Source organism: Bos mutus, chromosome 19 (assembly GCF_027580195.1).
Source record: "Bos mutus isolate GX-2022 chromosome 19, NWIPB_WYAK_1.1, whole genome shotgun sequence".
Taxonomy (NCBI): Eukaryota; Metazoa; Chordata; class Mammalia; order Artiodactyla; family Bovidae; genus Bos; species Bos mutus.
The window spans coordinates 15680014-15698545 of record NC_091635.1 but is presented as its reverse complement, the minus strand read 5'-3'; the positions used below and the strand labels follow the sequence as shown (position 1 = coordinate 15698545).

At 42.7% G+C, this 18532-nt stretch overlaps 1 protein-coding gene across 5 annotated transcripts in view; it reads left to right on the top strand.

Moving 5' to 3' along the window:
- Positions 1 to 657: 657 nt before the first annotated feature.
- The window catches only part of STX8 (syntaxin 8), a 206765-nt gene continuing 188890 nt past the window's right edge, over positions 658 to 18532 (top strand). For 2 of the 5 annotated variants that reach the window (XM_070389485.1, XM_070389486.1), the window contains exons 1-2: positions 658 to 799; positions 10733 to 10832. In XM_070389485.1, coding sequence (XP_070245586.1) covers positions 783 to 799; positions 10733 to 10832 — 117 coding nt within the window. In that variant the 5' untranslated portion in view covers positions 658 to 782. The remainder of the gene's footprint in view (positions 800 to 10732; positions 10833 to 18532) is intronic. The other 3 variants (XM_070389487.1, XM_070389488.1, XM_005907545.2) reach the window with 2 other exon arrangements.

Genomic DNA, 18532 nt, shown 5'->3' with positions numbered 1-18532 from the left:
CGTTATGGTAACGGACTTGCGCATGCGCGTCAGATCCACGGTCGCGTTGAAAGCCGGCCTACGGAGTCCGAGTTCTTTTGCCCTCGTGAAAATCAAGAGAGGGCTTTTTTTTTTTTTTTTTTTTTTAATTTTCTAGTATTTCTCTGGAAATTTAAGGGGCACGAAATGCACAGACTAATTCCCTCCTCCTCCATGTAAAGAGTCTGTGACCTTTTGGGTAACGATATAATCAAGTACTTGATGGCATTTAAAAATTAAACATAAAGTTAAGTGCCTCTGCTGGGAAGGCTGCTATAATATATAATTGACACTTCTTTGGGTCCCTTGAAACAGGATAAAAAAATAATTAAACCATTGAGGTATAAATTACATATCCTAAAATTTATTTAAATAGAGTTTATACAATTGTGCAACTATCACCACAATCCAGTTTTTTTTTTTTTTCTTTGTTTTAAGCAGAATAAAATGTTAAATAACGCTAGAGGTCTTAAGAGGCTCCCACCTTCCGGGGAAATTGCTTGGATTTTGTTCGAAAACATTTTTATTTGAATTGCACCCAGCTGTTCGCGTCTCTTAATGGACGCAAATTGGTCCAGCCCTCAGTCCCCGGGGAAGCGCTTTCCTTTTTCTCGTATCAATAGATTGGAGGCCTTAGGGTACGTATATTGCAAACTCCGAGTTCCGGGCGCGCACGGGTCGAGCCGCGGGGTCTGAGCCGCGCGGGCCGCCGTAGTCAGCTGCTGCGAGCAGGAAGTGTCCGAGCTGCGGGCGGAGACTGCACCATGGCCCCGGACCCCTGGTGAGCCCCGGGTGAGGGCGGCAGCGCGCGGACGGTCTCGGGGGAGGCCAGGCTTCCGGGGAGCGGGTGATCGCTAGGCATTGGGGACGGCGGCCTTTCGGAATGAGGGGTGGGGTAGCAGGGATCCTTCTGCCGCCGAGAGCCGGGGGTTGAGGGGCTGCGCTCCTCCGCATCCCGCCGCCACTCTCGGTCCTGCAGGGGTGGCTGGGGTGGGAGACGCGGTGTACACTTGGGGGAGTTCCAGCGCCAAATCTCTGAGCCGCATCTCCATCCTGGTGGTGGAGCTGGCTAATGCAGGCTTCCCCGGGACTCCTGTGAAAGTGAAGCACAGAGTAACCTTTTTTGTGGAACGCCAGTCCCTCTGGTGAATTTCCTTATTTCGCCGGTAGCGAAACCGAGGTTCAGAATTCACGGGAGTCCGCGAGTTAATAACCAGTTGACGCTGGGGTCTAGATCTTGTGCGCCCTTCAAAGAAAACTAACCGGAATCTGGGAAGGAAATTATGCCTGTTGTTGATAAGGTATTATATCCTCACCTCAGTATCTACAGCAGCAACTTATGCAGTAAAACAATAGCTGAGAAGAGTCTTTTATTCAACAGTCAAGTCCCTAGGACTGAATGATGAGAGACATGAATTCCGATCCAAGGAACCTACTGCAATAGCATATTTACTTGAGCTTTTTGTTTACTAATTAAAAACCCTCTAGCTCTACAAAGTTCTTTTTGGAGAATATGTCTCACATTAGTACTTCTAACATAGTTTATAGTTAAGTTGCAGACAGTCTGGATATTAATAGATTAACTTTGCAAGATCAAAGTTAATCTGCCTAGGATCTGGATTGTCTGGACCAATGGCTTAACTAATTCCATACTATTTTTTTTTTTCACCTAATTTTAACACCCTGATAGAAAAATTTAGAAAATACTGAATATTTGCAGAGGAAAAAAAAAAATCTTTAATTCTATCTGGAATAATTGCTGTTGTTGACTTTTTAAATGAATTTATTACTTTGTATAATATATGTATGTATATAATGTATTTTATAGAAACAAGGGCCATTCTGTGTATCACAAATATTCACCGAAAACACAATCTTTATGTTGCTTAATAGTGTATCATGTGAATAACCATGATGGAGTGTGATTTAATCATTGTACCTTTGTATGTTTTAAAAAAATACTAGGGTTTTTTTGCTTTTATTTTTTTTTAATTGGGAAGACTGCCCTTTGGAACCATCTCTCACTTCCTTGACTTACTTCCTTGACTCCACTTCCTAGAAGTGGAGCTACTGGGTCCAAGAGTATGAACATCTTTAAGGCCGTTGATACAGATGGCTAAGTTGCCCTCCACTTCATGGAGGCTAATTCCCTCATTTTACACATAAGGTAGGAAATACAGCTCAGAAATAAGGTAGAGGTCCCAGGGTATCCATTTAGGTGGGTGGAAACTATCCCCAAACCCCTAGGCCTCTTCCACGGTTAATGTGCAAAAGTGCGGATAATTTCTCCTGCTACTCTCAAGTAGTTTAACTTAGCAGCTTCTCATGTTTGTTGAAAGTGAAACACTGGGGGACTCTGCTGTGCTCAGTCAGCTTCCTTGCAAAGTGGGCTGCTGATCAGGAGAGCAGAAAGGAGTAGGGGATAGGACTTAGAAAAATCTAGAAAAACAGACTTGATTACAGCTTAGCCCTCCTGCTATCGAGAATCATGTCAGTGATGCTTTACTCATGTTTAGAAGTAGAATATGACTGTTACTCTTTTAATGGCCTGTCAAAGCAAATGGTAAGCTCACTGTGTAATAGAAATATCGCATGGAGACGGTCTCTGAACAGGCTCTTTGCTAAAAGTTAATCAGCTTTGCCACTTTTTCCCTCTCCATTCCAGTTCCTCAGCCTCTGTCATGGTGTCACCATCCTCTTAGTCTCTTAGACCTAAAAAACTCTGATCATCTACTTTTTCTTCATTCCTCCTATCAGATTATTGACTCATCTCCACGATTTTTATTTTTTTCTTTTCTGCTGTTGTCCAATCCTTTTTAGCCTTATGGTTTACAGAAAGTAAATGTTGGTGGCTGGTTATGGAGTTGAATAGCTGGAGAAGCCTTCTCCTGGTCTCCTGCCACTCTTCTTTCATTCCCAGTGATTTGTGCACGTGGAGTTCAGGTTACTTTTCTAAACTAGGACCTTAGGCACCTGTGTGCTTGATTCCATCATGAGGTTGCCCAGTGGTTCTCAAGCTGTGCTATAGATTGGAATCTCCTGGGGAGCTTTACAACGCCTCACGTCTAGGGCAAGCCCCCTGCCAATTCAATCAGAATGCTTGGGGTATGAGGAAGCTTTAAAAAACGTCCCCAGTGATGGAAGGGGCTTCCAAGGTAGCTCAGTGGTAAAGAATCTGCCAGCCGATGCCAGAGATGCAGCTTGGATCCCTGGGTGGGAAGATCCCCTGGAGAAGGAAGGGGCAACCCAGTATTATTTCCAGTATTATTGCCGGGAAATCCCATGGACAGAGGAGCCTGGCAAGCTACAACCCATGGGGTCACAAAAGAGTTGGGCACAACTGAACACTTGCAGACCAGACAGTGATTCACATGTGTAGAAGAACTTCAGAACCAGTTTGTAGAGCTCGGGCGAGAACACAAGGATTAGGAGCAAGACAACTGGGGTTTTGGCCATAAGCATTTCACATAACCTCTTCAAGGCCTCACTTTCTCTGTAAAAGTATACCCCACAGTTCTCAAATTCCCTTCAAACCTTATTATTATGCTACTCAAGGCTCTGCAGAAACCATCTTCAACTCCTTTCTGCCATCTTGTTCTTCACTGTCCTACCCAGGACCACCCCTCAGCCGACCGTGCCAGGCTCTTGCCCTTCCTTTCATCTTTGCTTGCTTCCTGTGCCTCTCACCTCCTCTAAAAGGTGCTCCTCCCTCTTGCTTGAGTGAGAGCCCTGCTTTGACCTTGTGGTTCAGCCCAAAGTATAACCTCTTGGCCCAGCCTTATCAGGTCCAAGTGTCTTGGCCAGTAATTTCTGTCACTTCTGAACTCCGGATATAGGCACTTGTTATTTCTACTCCTCGTCTGTCAGGAGGTGTGTTACACCTTATTATTGACTTGCATTTTATGTGGTCTGGGACCACAGAGCCAGACCTAAGAACCTCTTTTCATTGATGACGACATGGAGGGGAAATGGGGAAATGTGGCAAAGTCGGGGCCAGCACCCAATTTTTCTTATCAGCCTCCTGTTTCCTTAATTATGTATTGGCTCATATCACCTGCTCACTTTTGGTATACATGAATATATCAGATCAGATCAGTTGCTCAGTCGTGTCCGACTCTTTGCGACCCCATGAATCGGAGCACGCCAGGCCTCCCTGTCCATCACCAACTCCCGGAGTTCACTGAGACTCACGTCCATCGAGTCAGTGATGCCATCCAGCCATCTCATCCTCTGTGGTCCCCTTTTCCTCCTGCCCCCAATCCCTCCCAGCATCAGAGTCTTTTCCAATGAGTCAACTCTTCGCATCAGGTGGCCAAAGTACTGGAGTTTCAGCTTTAGCATCATTCCTTCCAAAGAAATCCCAGGGCTGATCTCCTTCAGAATGGACTGGTTGGATCTCCTTGCAGTCCAAGGGACTCTCAAGAGTCTTCTCCAACACCACAGTTCAAAAGCATCAATTCTTTGGCGCTCAGCCTTCTTCACAGTCCAACTCTCACATCCATACATGACCACAGGAAAAACCATACCCTTGACTAGACGAACCTTTGTTGGCAAAGTAATGTCTCTGCTTTTGAATATGCGATCTAGGTTGGTCATATACATATGGGCTTCCCTGGTGGCTCAGGGGTTAAAGCATCTGCCTGCAATGCGGGAGAGCTGGGTTGGATCCCTGGGTTGGGAAGATCCCCTGGAGAAGGAAATGGCAACCCACTCCACTATTCTTGCCTGGAGAATCCCATGGACGGAGGAGCCTGGTGGGCTACAGTCCACGCGGTCGCAAAGAGTCGGACACGACTGAGCGACTTCACTCACTCACAGTACATATGTAAGTTAATCCTGTTACAGAGCCAATTTGCTCACCAGTGGACAGTAAAGCCAATCTACTGACCCCTGGCGGTGGTGAAGGGAAGTGCAGCGTTTATCGCTGCTAAGCAAGGAGTCCTGGTAGTCACTGCTCCAAACACATGCAAATTCCTTCCCCGCCCCGTCCCCGCCAGGGGATCGCAAAGAGTCGGGCAGGACTGAGGCACTAACACTTTCATTTTCAGGGAAAGATTTTTAAAGACGGGATGAGGAGTTTGTGGGGCGCGTGATCAGCTCGTGGACATTCTTCTGATTGTGGTGGTGAGGTAATTAAGAATCAGCATCATCAACCTGTGGTTCCAAAACCGGTCTGGGTTCTACAGGCTTGGGGGCGCCGGGGCTGGGGACGGTTAAAATCGTCTGCCTGCTGGGGGTTTCAGCATCTGCAAGACAGCTTGAAGGACACGGCTCAGAAAAGGTGGCTCTTCTACCACCCTTGAAGAGGAAGTAAAGGTCCTTGACTTTGCTTAATGGCTAAACTATTCTTATTTTGTCTCGCTTGAGTGTTTTCCTTTCTTTCTGCATTTTCTTTCTTCTCCAAATTTACTCTTTGGAACTCAAGGAAGGCCTAGGAGGCTAAAGCTTTTCTATAGACAAGAGACATGTCTTTTCTATAGACAAGAAGAAGACATGGAGGTAGGGGTCTATTCCAGGAAGGCCCCATAGGTTACACTACCTCACTGGATCCTTATTCAATTTAAAATGTAAAGCTCTTAGCATGGAACCTGACCCAGATCAGGTACTCAGTTGTTAGCCATAGTTATCATTACTATAGTAAGATTCCTCAGGGAAAGGACTGGAAATTGTTTTTTTCTCTTTGTTTAGAAAGACATTTGCCAGGTCCCCTCAGTGTTCAGGTGACACATGGGGATTCAAAGATTTTAAGAAATGGCTTGTTTATTTTTTTCAGACAAAAATTGGAACATTAGATTCCACAGGAGATCTAAATATTGTTTATTGGCACTGGAAAATATTTCTGTCATGTATTCATAGTCTCCACCCTTTAGAAGATGTGAAATGTCTATACACACTTAGATATTTTCTGAAACAGATAAAAAGTGAAAAGGCTCTTAGCAAAGGAAAAATTAAGGGACTGTTAGACATTCACTGTGAGCCTTTCAAAGCCCTCACCCCTGTTGAATAGCAAACAGAAGCTCAGGATGTGTTTCGAGAGAATTCCTGTGTCAGGTGGGTGTGTGTCCTTTGTCCTCAGAGCATTATGTTACCTGTTGTTCTGTAGGGCTCTTCCCTAAATAGCTGCTCTCCTGGCCTCTCACTCTCCATCCTTTTATCCTGCCTTATTTTCTTTCTTCAGTTCAGTCCATTTCCTCAGTCATGTCTGACTCTTTGCGACCCCACAGACTGCAGCATGCCAGCCTTCCCTGTCCATCACCAACTCCCGAAGTTTACTCAAACTCATGTCCATTGAGTCAGTGATGCCATCCAACCATCTCATCCTCTGTCGTCCCCTTCTCCTCCTGCCTTCAATCTTTCCCAGCAACAGGGTCTTTCCATTGAGTCAGTGCTTCGCATCAGGTGGCCAAAGTATTGGAGCTTCAGCTTCAGCATCAGTCCTTCCAATGAATATTCAGGACTGATTTCCTTTAGGATTGACTGGTTGGATCTCCTTGCTGTCCAAGGGACTCTCAAGAGTCTTCTCCAACACCACAGTTTAAAAGCATCAATTCTTCGGCACTCAGGTTTCTTTCTAGTCCAACTCTCACATCCATACATGACTACTGGAAAAACCATAGCCTTGACTAGAAGGACCTTTGTTGGCAAAGTAATGTCTCTGCTTTTTAATATGCTGTCTAGGTTGGTCATAACTTTTCTTCCAAGGAGTCTTTTAATTTCATGGCTGCATTCACCATGAATTGCAGTCACTGCAATTTCATCTGCAGTGATTTTGGAGTCCCCCAAAATAAAGTCTCTCACTGTTTCCATTATTTCCCCATCTATTTGCCATAAAGTGATGGGACCAAATGCCATGATCTTAGTTTTCTGAATGTTGAGTTTTAAGCCAACTTGTTCACTCTCCTCTTTCACTTTCATCAAGAGACTTTTTAGTTCTTCTTTGCTTTCTGCCATAAGGGTGGGTATCATCTGCATATCTGAGGTTATTGATATTTGATATTTCTCTCGGCAATCTTGATTCCAGTTTGTGCTTCATCCAGTCCAGCGTTTCTCGTGATGTACTCTGCATATAAGTTAAATAAGCAGGGTGACAATATACAGCCTTGACGTACTCCTTTTCCTATTTGGAACCAGTCTGTTGTTCCATGTCCAGTTCTAACTGTTGCTTCCTGACCTGCATACAGATCTCTCTAGAGGCAGGTCTGGTATTCCCATCTCTTTCAGAATTTTCCACAGTTTGTGGTGATCTACACAGTCAATAAAGCAGAAGCAGATGTTTTTCTGGAACTCTCTTGCTTTTTCGATAATCCAGCGGATGTTGGCAATTTGATCTCTGGTTCCTCTGCCTTTTCTAAATCCAGCTTGAACATCTGGAAGTTCACAGTTCACATACTATTGAAGCCTGGATTGGAGAATTTTGAGCATTACTAGCATGTGAGAAGAGTGCAATTATGCAGTAGTTTGAGCATTCTTTGGGATTGGAATGAAAACTGACCTTTTCCAGTCCTGTGGCCACTGCTGAGTTTTCCAAATTTGCTGACATATTGAGTGTAGCACTTTCACAGCATCATCTTTTAGGATTTGAAATAGCTCAGCTGGAATTTCATCACCTCCACTAGCTTTGTTTGTAGTGATGCTTCCTAAGGCCCACTTGACTTCACATTCCAGGATGTCTGGCTCTAGGTGAGTGATCACACCATCGTGATTATCTAGGTGATGAAGATCTTTTTTGTACAGTTCTTCTGTGTATTTTTGCCACCTCTCCTTAATATCTTCTGCTTCTGTTAGGTGCATACTATTTCTGTCCTTTATTGTGCTCATTTTTGCATGAAATGTTCCCTTGGTATCTCTAATTTTCTTGAAGAGATCTCTAGTCTTTCCCATTCTATTGTTTTCCTCTGTTTCTTGGCACTCATCACTGAGGAAGGCTTTCTTATTTCTCCTTGCTGTTCATTGGAACTCTGCATTCAAATGGGTATTATATCTTTCCTTTTCTCCTTTGCTTTTCACTTCTCTTTGTTTCACAGGTATTTCTAAGGCCTCTTCAGACAGCCATTTTGCTTTTTTGCATTTCTCTTTCTTGGGGATGGTCTTGTTCCCTGTCTCCTGTACAATGTCACGAACCTCCATCCATAGTTCATCAGGCACTCTGTCTATCAGATCTAATCCCTTGAATCTATTTGTCACTTCCACTGTATAATTGTAAGGGATTTGATTTAGGTCATACCTGAATGGTCTACTGGTTTTCCCTGCTGCTGCTGCTGCTAAGTCACTTCAGTCATGTCCGACTCTGTGTGACCCCATAGACAGCAGCCCACCAGGTTCCCCCGTCCCTGGGATTCTCCAGGCAAGAACACTGGAGTGGGTTGCCATTTCCTTCTCCAATGCATGAAAGTGAAAGTGAAGTGGCTTAGTCGTGTCCAACTCCTAGCGACCCCATGGACTGCAGCCTACCAGGCTCCTCCGTCCATGGGATTTTCCAGGCAAGAGAACTGGAGTGGGATGCTATTGCCTTCTCCGACTGGTTTTCCCTACTTTCTTCAATTTAAGTCTGAATTTGGCAATAAGGAGTTCATGATCTGAGCCACAGTCAGCTCCTGGTCTTTTTTCTGCTGACTGTATAGAGCTTCTCCATCTTTGGCTGCAAAGAATATAATCAGTCTTATTTCAGCATTGACCATCTGGTGATGTCCATGTGTAGAGACTTCTCTTGTGTTGTTGGAAGAGGGTGTTTGCTATGACCAGTGCGTTCTCTTGACAGAACTCTATTAGCCTTTGCCCTGCTTTATTCCGTACTCCAAGGCCAAATTTGCCTATTACTCCAGGTGTTTCTTGACTTCCTACTTTTGCATTCCAGTCCCCTGTAATGAAAAGGACATTTTTTTTGGTTGTTAGTTCTAGAAGATCTTGTAGGTCTTCATAGAACCATTCAACTTCAGCTTCTTCAGCATAACTGGTCGGGGCATAGACTTGGATCACCATGATATTGAATGGTTTGCCTTGGAAATGAACAGAGATCATTCTGTCGTTTTTGAGATTGCATCCAAGTACTGCATTTTGGACTCTTGTTGACTATGATGGCTACTCCATTTCTTATAAGGGATTCTTGCCCACAGTAGTAGATAAAATGTTCATCTGAGTTAAATTCACCGATTCCAGTCCATTTTAGTTCAGTGATTCCTAAAATGTCAACGTTCACTCTTGCCATCTCCTGTTTGCCTTGATTCATGGACCCAACATTCCAGGTTCCTATGTAATATTGCTCTTTACAGCATTGGACTTTACTGCTATCACCAGTCACATCCACAATTGGGTGTTGTTTTTGCTTTGGCTCTGTCTTTTCATTCTTTTTGGAGTTATTTCTCCACTGATCTCCAGTAGCATATTGGGCACCTACCGACCTGGGGAGTTCATCTTTCGGTGTCCTATCTTTTTGCCGTTTCATACTGTTCATGGAGTTCTCAAGGCAAGAATACTGAAGTGGTTTGCCATTTCCTTCTCCAGTGGACCACATTTTGTCAGAACTCTCCACCATGACCTGTTGTCCATCTTGGGTGGCCCTGTACGGCAGGGCTCATAATTTCATTGAGTTAGACAAGGCTGTGGTCCATGTGATCAGATTGGTTAGTTTTCTGGTTTTTTGTGGTTTTCAGTTTGTCTACCATCTGATGGAGGATAAGAGGCTGATGGAAGCTTCCTAATGGGAGAGACTGACTGAGGGGGAAACTGGGTCTTGTTCTGATCATGGGACCATGCTCAGTAAATCTTTAATCCAATTTTCTGTTGATGGGTGAAGCTGTGTTCCCTCCCTGTTCTTTACCTGGGGCCATACTATGGTGGAGGTTACTGAAGATAATGGCGACCTCCTTCAAAAGGTCCCATGCATGCAGTGCTACACTCAGTGCCCCCAACCCTGCAGCTGGCCGACCCACGCCTCCACCGGAGACTCCTGGGAAAGTCTGGGTCAGTCTCTTGTGGGGTCACTGCTCCTTTCTCCTGGTTCCTGGTGCATACAAGGTTCTGTTTGTGCCCTCCAAGAGTCTATTTCCCTAGTCCTGTGTAAGTTCTGGCAGCTCTATGTTGGGTTTAATGGTGACCTCCTCCAATAGGGCTTATGCCATACCCAGCTCTGCTGCACCCAGAGCCTCTGCCCTGCGGCAGTCCACTGCTGACCTGTACCTCCACAGGAGATACTCAAGCACAGTTCTGTCTCAGTCTCTGTGGGGTCTCTTGAGTTCATTGTTTGCTGTATTCTCCCATGCCTGGAGCAGTGCTGAGCTCTCCAGAAATCTTTGCTGAACGTTTTGTAAATAAATGCATTGGGATGCTTTATCAGCGGCCAGAGAGCACAGTGGTTAGGAGCACAGACAGGCTCCAGCACAGAGGCCAGGCAGCCGGGGTTTGCTGCTGGAGGAGCCCATTGGGCAAGTGGCTCTACCTCCCTGTGCCTGATTTTTCTCAAGTATATGCTGGGGATGGGGACCCAGCTCCCAGTGTTCTTGTGTGGGTGGAGTGAGTTATTACAAAGGAAGAGTGGAGACCGAACCCATCCCATAGTGAGTTACCATTCACCGCGTGTACGCCTTCACTGCCCCTCTTATCATCCTCCCTGCCTGTTCACTGTCATGACTAGAATTACACACTGCAGCTTTAGATTACGCTGACATTTCCTTTAAGGAACTTTCAACATGTCTGTCCCTTTATGACTCTGACGCAGGTTCTCCACCTACGATTCTACCTGCCAAATTGCACAAGAGATTGCCGAGAAAATTCAGCAGCGAAATCAGTATGAAAGAAATGGTGAAAATACAACCAAGGTAAGGCCAGGAGAGACTGGGCCCTTCAGAGGATTTGTTTGAGCTGTAAGGTCTGAAAACTCTCCCCTTTCAGAGGCTGTATGTGTAACAACCTGTGTGTGTCAGTCACTCAGTCGTGTCTGACTCTCTGTGACTCCATGCACTGTAGGCCCACCAGACCCCTCTGTCCATGGAATTCTCCAGGCAAGAAATTGGAGTGGGTTGCCATAGGTCAAATGGACATTACAACCAATCCATTCATTGTTAACTTAATCACTGAGACCAAATGAAGCAGGGCATCTCTTTAATTTCTCCTATTTTATCTTAAAAGCTGCTAACAGTTTTATAGTCTAGTTCCAGAGTTGGTACACTGTCCCCCGGGTGGTAAATCTATCAGGCTCTGCAGAACAAGAGGCAAGTTCTCACCTCTTTGAGTAACCATTCTCAACAAAACGATGATAGTCTTTTTTCTTTTTTTACATTTTACGTTTAAACATGATCATCCTTTGCTTTCGGGCTGTAAAAAAGACAGTGGTGGGATTTGGCAAGGTTTTTTTGAGCAAATCCTGAGTCCATGCCAATTCCTTTGATTCTAATCCAGCATCACAGGTTTCTTTGTAACTTCCCCATTCCAAATTAATGTTTTCCTTTTCCTGCAGTGAGAACCCCGATTTCCACAAGCATTGATATGTTCTTGCACATTTGGTCTCTCTTAGGAGTGAAAGTCACTCGGTCATGTCCGACTCTTTGTGACCCCATGGACTATATAGTCCATGGAATTCTCCAGGCCAAAAACTGGAGCGGGTAGCCTTTCCCTTTTCTGTGGGATCTTCCCAACCTAGGGATCGAACCCAGGTCTCCCACATTGTGAGCAGATTCTTTACCAGCTGAGCCACCAGGGAAGCTCAAGAATACTGGAGTGGGTAGCCTATCCCTTCTCCAGCAGATCTCCCTGACCCAGGGATCAAACCAGAGTCTCCTGCATTGCAGGTGGATTCTTTACCTGCTGAGCTACATGGGAAGCCCAGTCTCTCTTATAGTTTATACAAAAAAGTTTTCAGAATCATTACAGAAGCACCACTACATATGCTAAGTGTAGTTTGAGTCTCTTTATTGTTATTTTTAAAATTTAGAATATCCCACTAAGGATACTAAGGTTATTCTGTTTTAAAGATATGAGAATTGATTATTTTTTTCTGTATCTTATGCTCTCCTCTGTATCTATTGATACTCATTTTCAGGGTTTACTTTTTTCCCTGCCCTTAAATTTTAAATATGTAAAACATTTATATAGTACAGAAGTCATATTATATATAAAGGTGTACTCAAAGTCTTGTCTCCATTCCACCCTTTTTCTTGCCTTCTTCAACTTCTTCTTAGAGTAATCCTTTCTTTTTTAACTTAATTTCTCATTTATTCTTCCTGTGTTACTTGTGGAAATTAGCATCCGGGTGTGTGTGTGTGTGTGTGTGTGTGTGTGCGCGCACGCGTTACTCTTTTGTCTCTTGCTCTTTTCACCTAACAGTAGTATCATAGAAATGTTAATTCGTTGAGATCTTTTTGGTTGTTCTCAGGACTTTGTAGTGCTCTCTTGTGTGTTGCTGTTTAGCGCTAAATTGTGTCTGATTCCTTTGTTTCCCCATGGACTGCAGCACACCAGGCTCCTCTGTCCATGGGATTTCCCAGGCAAGAATACTAGAGTGGGTTGCCATTTCCTTCTCCAGGAGACCTTTCTGACCCAGAGATCTAACCCAAGTCTCCTGCATTGGCAGCAGATTCTTTCCCACTGAACCACCAAGGAAACCCCTATTGTGTGTACTGTAGTTCATTAACCTGTCTCCTAAGAATAGGCATTTAGATTGCTTCCTGTATTTTGCTCTTAAGAATAATGCTGCAATACATAACTTTGTGATTTTTTTTTTTTTTTTTGAGATTCTTTTAAGAGTGAATTCTCAGAACCAGGGCATTTGTGATTTCTTTTTTTTTTAATCTGTTGCCAAATTACCCTCCACAGGGGTTGTCACCTTTGGCTTCCCAGGTTGGCCAGCAGAGGGCATTGTCAATTTCCTGAATTTTTTGCCAACCTAGGTGAGATAAAATATTTTAGTGTAATTTTATTTTATTCATTTTTTAAATGGAGGCATAATTGAATTATAATATTATATTGGTTTTAAGTATGCAGCATAGGGATTTGATATTTTTGTACATTATAGTGTGATTACCAGATAAGTCTAGTTACCATCTTACCATATGAAATTATTATATTACTGACTATATTCCCTATGCTGTACATTATGTTCCCTTGACTTCCTTACTTTGTAACTGAAAGTTTGTACCTGTTAATCTCCTTCACCTTCCAGTGTGGTTTTAAATTTGCGTTTTTCATGATATGAAGTGAAGTATGTTTTCACATTCATAAGCACTATATATATATATATATATTCTGTAAATTAATTCCCTATCTTTTGCCCATTTTTTTTACATTGGATTATTGTTTTTTTTTTTTTTTAATTTTTAAGAGCTCTTATGTATTAGGGAGATTAGCTCTTTCTGATATATTGTAATTATTTCCTCTCCTTTATCATTTGTTGCTTGACTTTGCCATGGTAGCTTCATCATATGAAAGTTTTAGTTTTTTTTTTTTTTATTAAGTTGACTATCAGTTTTTAATTGCCTCTGCATTTTCACTTATAGCTTTTGCTACTTGTAGGTTATAAAGGAATTTGTTCCTGATTTCTTCTAGTAAATTCATGGTTTCATTTTTTACATTTAGATCCCTGATCCATTCAACCAGTATCATCTTCTGATGATAAACCATTCTGCTAAGTCACTTCAGTCGTGTCTGACTCTGTATGACCCTATGGACTATAGCCCACCAGGTTCCTCTGTCCGTGGGATTCTCCAAGCGTGAATACTGGAGTGGGTTGCCATGCCCTTCTCCAGGGGATCTTCCCAACCCAGGGATCTATTCCGCATCTCTTATGTCTCCTGAATTGGCAGGCGGATTCTTTACCACTAGCACCACCTGGGAAGCCCAATAAATCATTTGACTAAGGGCTGGATGGGAGAAGGCACTGGCATCCCACTCCAGTACTCTTGCCTGGAAAATCCCATGGACAGAGGAGCCTGGTAGGCTGCGGTCCATGGGGTCGCTGAGGGTCGGACACTTCTGAGCGACTTCACTTTCACTTTTCACTTTCATGCATTGGAGAAGGAAATGACAACCCACTCCAGTGTTCTTGCCTGGAGAATCCCAGGGACGGGGGAGCCTGCTGCGCTGCCGTCTCTGGGGTCGCACAGAGTCGGACACGACTGAAGCGACTTAGCAGCAGCAGCAGCAAGGGCTAGATGAAGCACAAGCTGGAATCAAGATTGCCGGGAGAAATATCAAATATCAATAACCTCAGATACACAGGTGACACCACCCTTATGGCAGAAAGCAAAAAAGAACTAAAGAGTCTCATGATGAAATTGAAAGAAGAGAGTGAATAAGTTGGCTTGAAACTCAACATTCATAAAACTAAGATCATGGCATTTGGTCCCATCACTTCATGGCAAATAGATGGGCAAATGGAAACTGTGAGAGACTTTATTTTTTTGGGCTCCAGAATCACTGCAGATGGTGATTGCAGCCATCAAATTAAAAGACACTTGCTCCTTGGAAGGAAAGTTATGACCAATCTAGATAGCATATTGAAAAGCAGAGACATTACTTTGCCAACAAAGGTCCGTCTAGTCAAAGCTGTGGTTTTTCCAGTGGTCATGTATGAATGTGAGAGTTGGACTATAAAGAAAACGGAGTGCCAAAGAATTGATGCTTTGGAACTGTGGTGTTGGAGAAAACTCTTGAGAGTCCCTTGGGCTGCAAGGAGATCCAACCAGTCAATCCTAAAGGATATCAGTCCTGAATTCATTGGAAGAACTGATGTTGAAGCTGAAACTCCAATACTTTGGCCACCTGATGCAAAGAATAGACTCATTGGAAAAGACCCTGATGCTGGGAAAGATTGAAGGCGGGAGGAGAAGGGGACGACAGAGGATGAAATGGTTGGATGGCATCACTGACTCAATGGACATGAGTTTGAGTAGGATCTGGGAGTTGGTGATGGACAGGGAAGCCTGGTGTGCTGCAGTCCATGAGGTCGCAAAGAGTCAGACATGACTGAGCGACTGAACTGAATTATAAAAATGAGTTTTCCATGTGGCTGAATATTGCCCAGGTTAGATTAAATTCCTCAATATAGGCTTTCTGGATTTAGGTTGTATAAAATTTTAAGCATTTTAAAAATGTCTCAGATTCACATGTCTATACCAATTCTGATAAACTTTAAAAAAAATCTTTCTCTGTTAAGTATACAATAGTTTAATATACATTTTAAAAGTTACTTATGCCATTGAGCATCTTTTCATATATTTTTTGGATGTTTGTATTTCTTCCTTTATGAATTGCCTGTTACATTCCTATACATGTTCTTAACCTAGCTTATTATTTCTTAATTTCCAAGTGTTTCTTACCTATTTGTTAACTAAGCTTGGATTAAGCTTTGATTTGGCACATTTGATACAAATATTTTTTCTATTAATTTGGATTTTGATTTTATAAATGACTTTTTAAAAATATACATACTTGTTTTTAAATTTTACTTGAAATTATCACTGTTTTTATTCATGGCCTTTTCTTATAGGAGAAGGGGAGTAATAGTTAGAAAGACTTTTCATACTCAGGGATTATATTAACAGAAATACTTTGTCTAATTACCTAAATTTTCTTTAAACTTTCCTCCTCTTTTTTTTTTTAATATTTTTTAGAACACAGAAATCTTTACAATATTTGAAATTTGTTTTGTGTATTATAATTTTTTCCCATTTGCTCAATTATTAATCCCCACCGAAGTATGAAATATTTCCTATTTCATTCACTGAATTTTTTCACAGCTGCACTGTTTATGGACATTCTGTTCTTTTGCACCAATGAAGCCATTGGTAACTGCTAGCATCACACTCTTGTAGTTTTTTTAATAAAGATGTAACATCTGATTGTTTAAGGCCACCTTTGTAACACATATCCTTGATCTTTCTATGCTGCTGCTGCTGCTGCTGCTAAGTCGCTTCAGTCGTGTCCGACTCTGTGCGACCCCATAGATGGCAGCCCACCAGGCTTCCCCGTCCCTGGGATTCTCCAGGCAAGAACACTGGAGTGGGTTGCCATTTCCTTCTCCAGTGCATGAAAGTGAAAAGTGAAAGTGAAGTCGCTCAGTTGTGTCTGACTCTTAGCGACCCCATGGACTGCAGCCTACCAGGCTCCTCCGTCCATGGGATTTTCCAGGCAGGAGTACTGGAGTGGGGTGCTATTGCCTTGTCCGGATCTTTCTATATCTCCCTTCATTTATCCTCCTCTAACAGCAGTTTTGCATAGCTTTACGTAGTTTACTTGGAGAGGGGGGGTGCTGTGCTAGGTCTTCATTGCTACACAGGCTTTTCTCTAGTTGTGAAGAGTGGGGGCTACTCTCTAGTTTTGGCAGGTGGGCATCTCATTTCAGTGGCTTCTCTTGTTGTGGGGCACAGGCTCTAGGGCGCTCTAGGAGTTGCAGCTCCCAGGCTCTAGAGCACAGGCTCAACAGTTGCGGTGCACAGGCTTTGTTGTTCGATGTACGGCATGTGGGATCGGCCTGGATCAGGAATCAAACCCGTGTCTCCTGCACTGGCAGACAGACTTCACCACTGAGCCACCAGGGAAGCCCTGCATAGCTTTATTAAAAAGAATTTTGTGCTGTGCCTCATTTACCACCTCCTCTCAGAGAAGGCAATGGCAACCCACTCCATTACTCTTGCCTGGAAAATTCCATGGACGAAGGAGCCTGGTAGGCTGCAGTCTGTGGGGTCACTAAGAGTCGGACACAACTGAGCGACTTCACTTTCACTCTTCACTTTCATGCATTGGAGAAGGAAATGGCAACCCACTCCAGTGTTCTTGCCTGGAGAATCCCAGGGACGGGGGAGCCTGGTGGGCTGCTGTCTATGGGGTCGCAAAGAGTTGGACACGACTGAAGTGACTTAGCAGCAGCAGCAGCAGCTCTAATAAAAGCACTGCACACGGGGTTTTGGATCGATGTGTAGTATATTTATAGATTAAATTGGGGAGCATTTACATTTTTGCAGTATTGATTCTTTCCCTTCACTCATTCCTTCAGCAGTATTTCCTGCAATTACTATAGGCCAGACACTGTGCTAGATATGTTTCAGATTTTGTTGATATTGTTAATGATGTTTAAAAATAATTTTTAGAAGAGTTCTTCCTACCTGAATTTAGGAATGCCCTGGATTTTTTCATTTTGTGATTGATCACCACCATGAATTCTTTACCTTTTTCTAGTCATTGTTCGGTTGATCCTCTTAACTTTGCCAAATAGACTATTTTTAACCTGCAAATAATGATAATTTCATTTCCTTCTTTCCAGCCCTTATGTATTTCTTTTAACTTGTCGTATTGCATTGGTTAGAACTCTAGACCAAAGTTAAATAATATTGCCGTTAAGGCCAGCACTGACCCATTCTGAGTTTTCTTTCCTTGTTTTTGTCATGTTTTTAATTAATTTTCCCTGTGTTGTATTAATCATATGTTTATTCTATTTTTAGTTGTTAATACCACTCATAACTTTAGTTATTAATACTATTAGCTGTATTATTAGATCTTCTAACATCAAAGTATTTTTAAATTGCTCAGATAAATTCTGCTTGGTGATGGCATGCTGTCATTTTTAATGTAATTCTGAATTTGCTCTGCTAATATTTTTTTAAAGGCTTTACATTTATAATCCTTGGGGGAGATTGGCAAGTGGCTTATTTTTTTTCTCTTATCTCCTGTCAGTGTTCGTTACCAATGTTGTGTTAGCCTAAAGTATGAATTAGGCTTTCATCCTTTTCTGTGCTTTGGAAAGCTTCTGTTAAATTCTCATAACAGAATTTTTTTTCCTGAAAATAATAGTTTTCTTATAAAATATTAAGAAATCCTGCTACTTAGAGATAACCACCCTTGATGTTTTGATGTCTTTAGTTCCTGGGTTGTTTTTTTTCTCTCTGTGAGTGACATTGCATTTTATGACTTGATTTCTTTTTCTTTTAATAAATTACGATGGATATCTTTCTATGTTAACAAATTTAGATGTCATTCATACTTTTTAATGACTACATTCTTTTTCATCTGTTAAATGCTTTTGATCTTTAATTTTTTAGACTCTTAGACCTGGTGTGTGTGTGTGTGTGTGTGTGTGTGTGTGTTCATTATTCTTTTGTTTGTCTGTTTTGCTCTTTATTTCTTGAATGAGGAAAGATCTGCCTTCCTTGGTGTTTCCCCATAGACGTTGTGGGTGGTTTTTCTGTGGTTCCCAGAGGTATTAGAACAGTTACGGTTAGGTTTTTCTTGGCTGCTGACACCTTTGAGGGTTGCTTGATGCATGTCGTGCTTGGTCAGCCTCTGCTGTTCTGCTGTGTTTTCCTTGTGTGACCCCCACTAATCTAAGGAGAGAGCCCCTGCTTCACTGCAGTTGTATAAGTGTTCCTTTTAACAAGGTAGCAAATGAAACTTGGGACAGTCTTGTCTTTCTAAACATACCTCCAATTATATCCGTGGTTGACTATGTTTATTTTACAGGCTTGATTTTATTTTTCATATTTTTAAATTCCTGAGAGGCTTTCTCTCCACCTCTCCACCATCCTCTTTA